The 13,047-nt window shown below is 44.3% G+C and overlaps 1 protein-coding gene across 1 annotated transcript; it reads right to left on the reverse strand.

Moving 5' to 3' along the window:
• Positions 1–6: 6 nt before the first annotated feature.
• Positions 7–12,753, reverse strand: LOC138974491 (uncharacterized). Its single transcript, XM_070347208.1, has 4 exons — positions 11,987–12,753; positions 8,629–8,982; positions 1,248–1,396; positions 7–12 (listed from the first exon to the last, which is right to left on the reverse strand). The coding sequence occupies exons 1-4, from the start codon at positions 12,036–12,038 to the stop codon at positions 7–9; spliced, it is 561 nt and encodes a 186-aa protein (XP_070203309.1). The 5' UTR covers positions 12,039–12,753.
• Between the last annotated feature and the right edge of the window lie 294 nt (positions 12,754–13,047).

The following is a 13,047-nucleotide window of genomic DNA, read 5'->3' on the forward strand; positions in this document are numbered from 1 at the left end:
ACAGTTCTACACCTGTCGTAGAAAACGCGACAGACAAGCAGTACATGTAGATCGAGATCGACTGAAACATACTGGAGTATGTTTCATACGCAGGTTATGCACTTAATGGTCTCACTTTGACTTACTTGTACACCCAATGGGCGTGCATGTTCTAGTTTGTGTGTACGTGTCTGTGCATGCGTGCGTGCGTGTATGCATTTGTGCACATGTGTGCGTGTGTGTGTGTGTGTTAGTGTTATTGTTAGAGTGTACGTGTCTGCGTGCGTGCGTACATGCATTCGTGCGTCTATATTCGTGTGGAGAGCAGGGTGGTGGGAGGAAGAGGGGGGGGGGGCTGCTTCGCTGGCTGCTGGTGCATACACGGAAATACAAAATATTCCAAAGTACTTGCCTTCTCAATGCGAGCATGTTCGTGTGTGCGCGTGCGTGCATTTGTGTCTGTCTGTGTGTCGTTGGGCGTGTGCGGAGGGGGTTGATGGCATTTTTATACAAACAAATAATCCTTTGTTATATATAAGCTTCACACATTGCTAATGAATCAAAATGCATCTTGAAATTTTTTATTGATTGCTGGATATGTTATGTAATTTGTATTGTAGGTAACAAAACTTCTATTTCCTCTTGTTATTGAATTACCTCTCTCTCTCTCTCTCTCTCGGAGACATTACGTGATAATTTTATTTTGAACTATAACAGACTAAAAATCATCACACCGACTCCACGTATTGACCTCTTCAAATCAAGCCTTCTATATTCAGGTGCGGTCCTATGGAACTCACTTCCTATTTTTCTTAAGCATAAAACAAACACAGACAGCTTCAAAAAAAATTATATGTCGCACATAATGCAACTAAACATGTGCTGAATGGTTCAACAATTCATTTAAAATGTATGTGCATGTTAAACTAAATTATAATAATATGCAGATCTAAATTAAGATATGTTAAAAATTGACATATTTATTATTGGAAATTGTACTTAAAATGCAGCATGACAAATGTATATCTGTATATATATATAATGTATTATAAGTTTGATGTGATAGTTATTTGATTATATTGTTTTCTGTTCTTGTTGACCCTATATTAGGGCGAGGGCTGGATGTAAAAAAGCAATATTCTTGCTTATCTATTACCCTCGATAATAAAGATTTTGTCTTGTCTTGTCTTGTCTTGTCTCTCTCTCTCTCTCTGTCTCTGACCAGCTTTTGCAACATTGCACTCTTGAAAAAATGAAAAACCACTTGCAGTCCATTGGACTTGGAGCCAGGGCTGTTGGTCAGTGAAGCGGAACGTTCCGCATGAGAGCGTGAGGGTGAAGGTGTTGGTGGTGTTGTCCCAGTCTGCACCCCCCTCCTGCCGCACGTGCACCTTTCTGTCCTCTGCCAGCATGCCGTCTGCACACACACACACCACACACACACCACACCACACACACACCACACACACACACACACACATACACACACACACACACACACCACACCACACACACACCACACACACACATACACACACACACACCACACACACACACACATACACACACACACCACACCACACACACACCACACACACACACACACATACACACACACACACACACCACACCACACACACACCACACACACACACATACACACACACACCACACACACACACACACACCACACACACACACACACATACACACACACACACACCACACCACACACACACCACACACACACACACACATACACACACACACACACACACCACACCACACACACACCACACACACACACATACACACACACACCACACACATACACACACACACCACACACACACACACACACACACACACACCACACACACACACACACACACACACACACACACACACAGAATAACTTCCTCATACACAAAGAAATAATCACACACAAATGACTTTGTTAGGATTCACAGACTGACGAAACAAACATTCCAAAATACACTGTCCTTTCGCGACACACACGGATTTTCACGGTGACACACGCGGTAACGGGGACACTGGGGAGTTTTACGCATTCCCACGAGGAGACAAAAATACCCATGAAACAATGACCATATCAACGTCACGTTATATAATGTGCAATTCGGTTCACGCCAACAGACAGAATGTTTTCTGAAAAGCTTTCAAAGACATCGGGCAAAGAAAGCAAGAAATAAAGAAAAGACCCGGGGTCAGGCTATCTCCAATTAGGTGGCGGGGCGACCATCCCCAACCCGGCGGGTCCCCAGGTGGCGGATAGGGGGTGTCCCTTAGATATAAGGGATTGCAGCGATATAAGTCGGGCTTGCCCGGACGAATAAGCTGTCCTGGACCAACTGGCGGTGTTCCTATCAGAGCGGGGTGGTTAACAGGTGGCACTGTTGACTAGTAAATGCCCTATGTGCTCATACGGGTTCATCACGCGGGTAAGAGGCGCGTTAAAACCCCTGCTACCTGTGCTCCCAGGTAAGGTCCCTGACCAGGAGCTAAGGGTGGGGTAACCCCGACAGAAACCTCTAGTGCTGAAGTCGGCGGTACTGAGCGAGACAGCGCACTTTAACGGATCACAGTACCACGCACACCATCGCCATGAATACACGCAGAGACCAAACCAATCGAAATGGTGCTCGCCCTGTGAGGACCCCCCAGGCAGGTGCAGCGCCGGGCTCCGTGCCTCAAAGGAGCCCACCCTCAGCTACTGGAGGTCCCTTCGTCTTGTCCTGTGGAGCCAGGGGACGAGCAAGGAGAGCGACTGGCCGAAAACCAAGCAAGGCCAAGGAGACCCCTGACATCAACATCATGCAATGGAATGCAGAAGGGGTCAGCAACAAGAAGGAAGAACTCGAACACTTTCTTCATAAGAACAGTATCAACATCTGCTGCCTACAGGAAACACACCTGCAAGAGGGGAAGCCGTTCAAGATCAGAGGCTACCAGGTGTTTTCAAATGGACGGAAAGGGAGAGCAAAGGGAGGAGTGATGACACTGGTGAGAAACAACATCAACGCCACTGAAGTCAAGAAACTTACAGGCGAAGCTGAGTACATAGAAGTCAAGGTCATTATCCAAGACAGCACATTTAACATCGTCAACTACTATTGCCCCGATGACAAGATGCTGTCCCTTGACACTATCCAGGTCCCAGACAGCGGCTTCCTCATCGCTGGAGACTTCAACAGCCGGTCCCAGAGTTGGGGATACAGCAACATGGACAACAGAGGAGAAGAAGTTGAAGCCTGGCAAGATGAACACCACCTTATCCTTGCAAATGACCCAACTGACACACATACCTTCTACTCGCGCCGCTGGCACACCACCACAACTCCAGACCTGGCCTTCTGCACCGATGACATCCACAGAAAGATCAGCAGAAAAGTAGAAGAACAGCTCGGAGGTAGTGACCATCGCCCAGTTGTCCTTACCATGCGTGCTAAAGCACCAGAACACTCGCAACACCCGCGATGGAACTACAAAAGGCCCAGTGGGGCTTGTTCAGCGTACGCACCAACGAGCTGACAAAGGGTATAGAAGTTACAGAGAGGAACATCAACAATGTAGTCAAAGACTTCAACAACAGTATTTCCCAGGCAGCCAAGGAGTGCATACCCAATGGCGCAAGAAAAAACTACACCCCTTATTGGACAAGTGAGCTGCAGAAGGCGCATGATGCTCTGACAGAAGCAAGAAGAGAGGCTGAAACCAACCCCAGCCAGGAGAACAACATCAAGCTCCAAGAAAGAAAAGCAAAGTTCTTGCGAACCAAACTGGAGAGCAAAAGAAGAAGTTGGAGAGAAAAAACAGCAAGCCTCAACATGGAGAAAGACACAACAAAGCTTTGGAAACTGACAAAGGCCCTGAACGACAAAAGCACCAAAGGCCAGAAGATCACCCTGGAAAATGAAGGAAACACTCTTACAGGAAGGGCTGCCGCCAACAATTTTGCAACAGCATATGCAGCAGAAAGTAATACCACCATACCCCAGAACCGCCAGAAAGAGATACGACAGGAAGAGAAGGAAAGAACAGCAGGAGAAAATGAGGTACCAGACGCCATGCATACTGACATCAGCCTGGCAGAAATGAAGAAGGCCATCAGGAAGTTGAAGAAAAAGAAGTCTCCAGGACCTGACAACATCACAAACGAAATGCTTCAACATCTAGGAAACACCGCGCTTCAGAAGCTACTAGATATATACAACCTCAGCTGGAAGCAAGGCCAGGTACCGCAGTGCTGGAGAGAAGCCACAATGATTCCCATCCTCAAACGTGGCAAAAACAAAAGCAAAGCCCAAAGCTACCGTCCCATCAGCTTAACAAGTTGTGTCTGTAAGACCATGGAGCGCATCATCAATCAGCGCCTACAACTCTACCTGGAGACACAGAGCATCATTGCCCCAGAGCAAGCTGGCTTCAGACAGTACAGAAGCACAGAAGATCAAACGACCCACCTCTCACAGGTCATAGAGGATGCTTTTCAGGCCAAGAAGGCTGTCCTGGCAGTGTTTATTGATCTACAGAAGGCATTCGACAAGGTCTGGAAGGATGGTCTTCTGGTAAAACTCCTACGGTGTGGCATCAGAGGCAACATGTTCCAGTGGACCAAGTCCTACCTTCACAACCGAAGAGCCAGAGTGTCGGTAGATGGTCGCTGTGGCCAGAAGGTGTTACTGAGGCAGGGAGTTCCCCAGGGAGGCGTCCTCTCCCCCTCTTTGTTCATACTCTTCATCAACGACATTGTAGCAGAACTACCAAGAGGTGTCCACGCAGCGCTTTACGCAGACGACCTGGTACTCTGGTGCAGCGAGGAGTATGCAACCACAGCAACATACAGAATACAGATCGCCCTAGAGAGTGTTGCAGCATGGGCTGAAAGCTGGTGCGTAACAATCAACAGGGAGAAGTCCACCGCCACTCTTTTCACACTGTCAACAAAAGCCAAACCTGGAAAACTTACCCTGGGAAATACCACACTAAAGTACGAAGACCAACAGACGTACCTTGGTGTCACCTATGACAAGAAAATGACCTGGAAACCTCACATCAACCAGGCAGAGGGAAAAGCCAGAAGGAAGCTCAACATCTTAAGGAAACTGGCAGGAACTACATGGGGCGCAACTGACAAGATTCTGAAATCAGTTTACCAAGGTACTGTAAGACCACACCTCGAGTACGGGTCCAACTCTTGGATGACAGCTGCCAAGACGCATCTACAGACCCTGGACAAAGTCCAAAACCAGGCACTTCGAATAATCACAGGTGCCATGAAGACAACACCTATAGTGAAGATGGAAGAAACATCTAGCATCCCACCACTTGCCAAGAGAAGAGAGCAGAAGGCAATGCTTCAGGCCAACAAATTCAGATGCTCAGAGAACCACCCAATGAAAGAAAGGCTCCAAACGCTATCATCAGGCAGACTAAAAAGATCAAGCTATGTTGTGGAGGCCAGAGCACTGAACAGGAAGCACCAAGAAACCCTCCCTAACCAGGTCATTCCCATCTCCTTCTCCCTCGACGCCCCACCTTGGGAAGATAGAGAAGAAACTGTCACTGTCCAAACAACAATACCCCACATCAACAACAAAGGTGAACATAGCGACCAAGTCTTGAAAGCCCTGACGTTGGCAACGCTTGAGGAAAGATACCCTGATGATGCCTGGATCCGGGTGTATACGGACGGCTCAGCCACAAATGCCGTCAAAAGTGGAGGAGCTGGGGTCCACATCCAATACCCCGGTGGAGAACGGACGGAGGAGACGCTTCCGACCGGCCTTTACTGCACCAACTACAAGGCAGAGGTAGACGCTATCATTCAGGCAGCACACACCATCGCGACAAGAGCAGACCAGAACACAAATGTCGTCTTCCTAACAGATGCCCTCTCCGTGCTGCAAGCCTATAACAGTGACAGTCAACCCTCATTGAAGAAGGCCCTCAACAATATCAAGAGCCTACGGACAGTGCTTCAGTGGATCCCCTCACACTGCGGCATAGAGGGAAATGAGAAAGCCGATGTCCTGGCAAAATCCGGTGCAGAAAAAGAACAAGAAGACAACGCCGTGAGCCTTGCCGAGCTAAATACCATCACTAAAGCCCTGTTCCGAACCCCGGCTCAAAAAGACAGCCTTCACCTGCTCACAAGACCAGAGCAGGTTACCATCTTTAGGCTGCGAACAGGGCACAACAGGCTGAACAAACACCTCCACTCAAAGCTGAAAGTTGTGCCGTCCCCGATGTGTCCCTGTGGAGAAGCAGAGCAGGACACCCACCACATCCTACAAGACTGCGGGAACTTCCAGTTGTTGAGAAGAAAGATGTGGCCGGAGCCGACCCCCATCCAGGATAAGCTGTACGGCACGGCGGCGTCCCTGCAGATGACCACTACATTTCTAAATTGGACTGGTCTCCACGTGTAGCGGCAACAACAAGAAGAAGAAGAAGAAGAAGAAAGAAAAGACGAAAGAACAGAACGAAAGCAAGCAAGAAAGTAAGAAGAACACAAACAAACAAACAAACAAACAAACAAAATCAACAAACAGACAAACAAACAGATAGACAAACAAATAGTAGGGGAAGGGCGCCTAATATGGACCGGCTCCTATTAAGGACCACTTCCGGTTCTGACAACCTAACGGTGCTAAAGCGCTCAGACTAATTTCATTCGCCACATTTACCCTCGCATGATGGCTTGGACGTATCAAAACAGTTGCGGACGCACAAACCACAAAACTGTTAGGCTTTTTCACTTTTGTACACTTCTGGCAGAGTTCACTCTAAATGTGACGCTTAAAACGATTTAGTTTCTGTCCACAGACACAGCTGCTAACTGTACTAACTGTGTTTAAGTTGCTTTAGATGACAGCTGTTAACTGTACTAACTGTGTTTAAGTTGCTTTAGATGACAGCTCAGACTGTCATTATTACATTACTGTATTATATGGGGGCTCGGTTAGCTCAGGTGGTGGAGCACTGGACTTGTGATCCTATGGTCGCGGGTTCGAATACGTCTCCACTCATTATTACAAATTTAGCAGTGTTGGGCCCGTCTTTCTAGCGCAAACAAAAACAAGTCCCATGAAGCAAAATTACTACATTTAATGATTTAGTCAATCTGTCGCACTCACAGAATAAAATTGAACGCACTGTATATTTTCACAAAGAAGATATAGCTTCGTCAGTACCCTGCGGCAAGGAAATCGCTCACACTTTCAAGTGCAAAACGTACGGAAATTGACAAGCCAGTATAACAGGAAAGCGCGCTTTTTTCCCTTTTTACATTTTTTGACTAAATGTTTTAACATAGAGGGGGGAATCGAGACGAGGGTCGTGGTGTATGTGTTTGTGTGTGTGTGTGTGTGTGTGTGTGTCTGTGTGTGTCTGTGTGTGTCTGTGTGTGTCTGTGTGTGTGTGTAGAGCGATTCAGACTAAACTACTGGGCCGATCTTTATGAAATTTGACATGAGAGTTCCTGGGTATGATATCCCCGGACGTTTTTTTCCTTTTTTCGATAAATACCTTTGATGACGTCATATCCGGCTTTTTGTAAAAGTTGAGGCGGCTCTGTCACACCCTCATTTTTCAATTAAATTGATTGAAATTTGGGCAAAGCAATCTTCGACGAAGGCCCGGGTTTGGTATTGCATTTCAGCGTGGTGGCTTAAAAACTAATGAGTGAGTTTGGTCATTAAAAATCGGAAACTTGTAATTAAAATTATTTTTTTATTAAACGATCCAAAAACAATTTCATCTTATTCTTCGTCATTTTCTGATTCCAAAAACATATACATATGTTATATTTGGATTAAAACAATCTCTGAAAATTAAAAATATAAAAATTATGATCAAAATTAAATTTCCGAAATCGATTTAAAAACTATTTCATCTTATTCCTTGTCGGTTCCTGATTCCAAAAACATATAGATATGATATGTTTGGATTAAAAACACGCTCAGAAAGTTAAAACGAAGAGAGGTACAGTAAAGCGTGCTATGAAGCACAGCGCAACCGCTGCCGCGCCAAACAGGCTCGTCACTTTCACTGCCTTTTGCACTAGCGGCGGACTACGTTCAGTTTCATTCTGTGAGTTCCACAGCTTGACTAAATGTAGTAATTTCGCCTTTCGCGACTTGTTTTTAACTGTCCGAGCTTGTTTTTTATGCTTACATAACATATCTATATGTTTCTTCTTCTTCTTCTTCTGCGTACATGGGCTGAAACTCCCGCGTACACTCGTGTTTTTTGCACGAGTGGGGGTTTACGTGTATGACCGTTTTTACCCCGCCATTCAGGCAATCATACGCCGCTTTCGGAGGAATATGTTTTTTGAATTGGGAGATGATAAAACATGAGATGAACTCACTTTTGGATCGATTACTATAAACAATCTTTATAGCTATTGCAAGTGTGTTCCATAAGGTTAGAATTGCATATTTTGTGAAAGTTTCCAACGTTCTGTAAACCTCATGTGAGGCGGAGTGGGGCTATGAAGTAAAACCAAAATAAAATGGTATTAGAATATCCAAAAATAAAGATCACAAATCGATTACACACACAAAAATCGAAATAAAACATCTCAAAGCTAACTTACTACCAACCAAAAGAGAGAATCGTTACCTTCAACGCGAAGAGCCACAGATCTCTGATAGCGACCGACGCCATTTTGGTTTTGTGTTTCAACGCTGATGGTGTACATCCCAGAATCCTTCATCGTGACGTCAGTCATTGACAGACTGCCATTAGACTCGCAGCTCACACGCTGTGCATACATTTCACTGGTCTCAAACGTCCCAGAGCTGTAAAAGGCGATCAGTTTCGAGGTGGAATTTGTCTCATATTCCCATTTTACGTCCTTGACGTCTTCATATGCTGCTGTTTGAAAATCCCACGGGAAAGTGACGTCATCTCCGACACATACTGAAAGGACGTCATTGTCCTGTGGCGAGTCATTCCAGTCCAAGCAGAACGAGTCTGAAAAGGAGTGTGGGGGGGTGGGTTGGAAGGCAATGAGAAAAGACTTTTTTTTTCAAGAAAGAAAAATATTTAACCCTCAACAACAACAAAACGCAAACTGCGAACAAGCAAAATACACTGTTTTTATCATTTTGGGGGCGCTATTTTCAGGAATGTTTTTTTATACATGTATCTTCATTAAGCTGCAATGACTCTGGCAGACATGTGTCATAATAATACATAGAGAAAATAGTATCCCACATACGTGTGAAATACCACTCATGTCATAACAATATCGTTCACTCCACAGTGCATGGAAAGAGGTCGTGTCTGACAGGGACCTGATTTTCCACTGCCCCGTGATGCCAAGTCACCGAGATAAACGTCATTCTTTGAACACTTGGAAGAATTTTCAGAACGTACACGTCACGATATACTTTCTAGTGTGACGTCTCTTTGCTTTGACGTCAAATACTACACGAGGCTTTCGGAGAGATCCAGGTTCCATTTTGAAGCTTCGACTGAGGGACGTTTCGAGCAATAGACACGCAATTACAGTATGTAGATGTGAGCTTGGGAACGACAGTTACGGTACACATGCACTTTTGTGCATCCGTGTGAACTCGTGGTACCTCTGTGCTATCGAGGATTCAAACCTGTACTATCGGGGATCCATTAAGGTTTCCGAGACTGTGTTTTGTTTCTATTGAATTGGTCTCGCGGAAGAGCCGATTCTAAAATTTGCATAGGTAAAACGATCGCTTTTTTGGTACAAGCCTCTGGAGTAAATTTTGTGATTAATGTTTTTGTGAACAAGAAACAATTGACAGGTGGCTTTATTCCATCTCCCTTTTTCCCTCCGCCGCGATGTAAATTTGAATAGTTGAAGGTGACGTTAGACACCAACTAAAGAAAGTGGGGGTGCCCGACACCCCTCGAGTCGAATATGTGTTAACCTTGTGACGCCGGCGCGCAGGATGTGGCCGCTAAAACTGTCTTTTTGTTTGGAATCTTTGAGGGAAGAAGACGTGTATTTTGTCGTGCGTGTTTTCTTGACGCCGTGGTGTGACATGTTTTGTCACAGGCTGAAATCCTTTGGGATGTGAGGAATTCTTTTGCTGGTAGGTTAATACAATTTTCTTTCTGTAAATGGGTAAGCAGTGAGAAGAATAGTATGCTGCTTGGGGAAAGGATTTAATAATAATAATAATAATAAATAACTTTTCTATAGCGCGAGTCCCATCAATTGGCTCCAGGCGCTTTACAAATTCATTATAGAATAAACTAGCACAAATCAACAAGCATACAAAACATACATTTAACTGAGACATAACACCAAGAACCCAAGCACTAAGCAAAAACTTAGCGTACAATGTTTAAAAGTACACACACACGCACACACACACACACACCCACACACATGCGCGCACGCACAAAGATACCATTGACAAATAGACCATAAAGCACATACAGGGTAGAGAGTTCCAAAACAGAATAGAGTTGTGGAGAGTCTACTCAGGCTAAGCAAAGGCTTTACGAAACAGGTATGTTTTGAGTTGTGTTTTGAAGGAGGAAAGGCTGCTGGAGTCACGGATAGAACTTGGAAGCGAGTTCCAGACGGTCGGAATCTGGTACCTAAAGGTTCTTTCACCAAAGGTCTTGGTCCTGGTTTTGGGGATGCGAAGGAGTTTTTCAGAGGAGGATCTGAGAGAACGGGATGGCTCGTAGATACTGAGGGAATGGTACAAATAGGGGGGAAGTGTTTTCTCAAAACAGCGGTACCCTAACAGAGCCAGCTTGTACTCGATTCTATACTTCATAGGAAGCCAGTGAAGGGTGGTAAGTAGGGGAGTGACATGGTCTTTCTTAGACTTCTGCAGAATGAGCCTTGCAGCACTGTTCTGGACTCTCTGTAAGCGATCGAGTTCTTCTTTGAATGTTCAAGTAGATTGTTTTGTGAGTTGGAATGTTTGGGAAGACTTTTGTTTGTTGAATGCTTTAGAAAACCGTTGTTAGGGAGAAAGGTATCGTAGGCATGTTATTTGGTAGGAATGATGTGTTTTGTTGTTCAATGAGTTAGCTTGTGGTAGTTGAAATTGTTGATTTGTTTACGTATGCTTACGGCGTGCATTCTGTGCTTTGCAGGATGGCTGAGTGTGCGACGGGGTGTTTCAGTAGACGGGTTTTTTTAGATGGGTTTTAGTTTCGTTAGGTTTTCGTAGACTAGATTTCGTTAGAGGGGAGCAGTTAGTTTTAGTGGAGGGATTTTGGTCAGGTTTTGTTAGAGTTTTTGTAGATTTGGTTTTTTTTTGAAGAATTGTTTTTAGGTTGCTTTTTTAGATTTCGTTTGTTTTAGATTAGAGTCTCATTGTGGTTTTTTGGATTAAAGTTGAGAGTGAGGATTTAGAGTAGAGTGTAGTTTGGGGGAAGGATTTAGTGTGTTTTTAAAGGGTAGCTTTAGAGGGAGACTTTAGAATGTAGTTTTAGAGTGAAGAGTTGAGAGCGTTGGTTTTTTTTTTAGTTGTTTAGTCCTATAGTAATACATTGAAAGTTTTGTATTTGAAAGTAAACCCCCGTTATCCCACACATTCCCCTTTTCATCTTTTGGAATAAAAGAACCTGGTAATATAACTTGTGTCGTTTGCTTGAGTGTTTGAGCTCGGTAAGAAAGAAAACAAAATTGGCACTCGGTTACATAGAATAAACAGAATACTACATGGCTTCCTGTTTGATACCAGTTTTACACTCGTTGTGTTTTCAAATATCTTTCGCTCGCAGTTCAATATTTAAAAACACAACTCGTGTAAAACTGGTATCACATAGGAAGCCATGAAGTATTCTCTATTTATCAATCCGCTCTTAATAAATCCACAAATTTATGGATCAACTGAATGCTGCTAACAACCATATATCGTTAAGTTTCTTACTCCGTTTTGCAAGCCCTCAAATCTAAAAAGGAATTCATGCTAACAGAAGAGCATGACGGAGAAACAAACAAGAAAAGAAAAACAAAAAAACTCACGATTGTTGAGAGCCGCAAGTAGCACCAGGACGAAGACTCTGCAGTTGCTCATGCTACGTAGTTACTGTCTTCCGGTCCTTCTGATCTCTTCTCTGTCTTGCTTCCTTTGCTTCGAGCTACTTTTCAACTCGCACACTTTGCCCACAACTTGATAGCCTCCTCCTTCTCTAGTTTCTTCCTTGCTTTCTGTGTTTCAATCTTCTTTTCAACTTGCCTACTGTACGTGTCCTGTGTTTGTTTCCTTTAGATCGTGAACTCTCTGCTGCCTGCCACTTCTTCTGATTCTGCAACTATAATTATTTCTCCTTCGTCTTCTGGTTTTAACAGCTGTCAGCTGTTATATGGTACACGCTGTTCTACGAAGGAGTAACAGCAAGTACCGCTTTCAGTTTCCTAGCTTATTATTAAGGTTGTGGTGAGACCGACCGATTGCTCATAACCAAAACGAAACAAAGATAATGTCATTTTCCTCGTCTTAGAATGCCGTTGTAACGTTCCGTTTGGTAATTATAAGATGTTTGGTTGCTTGTTGACAGACCAGCTTTTTTTTGTGGGTCCAACAAATAATGTTGTTATGACAAGCCACCAAACATCGTTGTTGTCATCATTTTGGAAGAGCAAAGGTACGCACAATCACTGACGGGGATCCCTCTTTTGAACGTAATTGTTAAAATGCAATTCAGGGCCCCAAAGCGCGTCAGAAGTTTGAGATAACACGTACGTCATACTTGTGTGTGCCCTGTAAGCTGTTCGTCGCTTTTCTTCCGGTCTAAAAATGTACAGAGCTGTCATCATATTTGCGAGTTCAGTAAGTTTTGGGCATATTCCTTTTCGTTTAAGTGTTTTAAGACTTTTCATTGTGTATATTTTGCGATTACAGAGTTGAGTCGCCACGGTAATTATCAAAAATGATTGGGTCTTTGAGAGTGAATGCTTACAATCGTTTTCCTCGGAAACACCAATCCAAATCCGTGATGGTTCCACGTATCAAATAAACAGCCTGATTGGATTTTACTGTGACAATCCACGTTTCACCTGAAACACAAACCCATTCACCACCT

This window comes from Littorina saxatilis, linkage group LG8, assembly GCF_037325665.1.
Source record: "Littorina saxatilis isolate snail1 linkage group LG8, US_GU_Lsax_2.0, whole genome shotgun sequence".
Classification (NCBI taxonomy): domain Eukaryota; kingdom Metazoa; phylum Mollusca; class Gastropoda; order Littorinimorpha; family Littorinidae; genus Littorina; species Littorina saxatilis.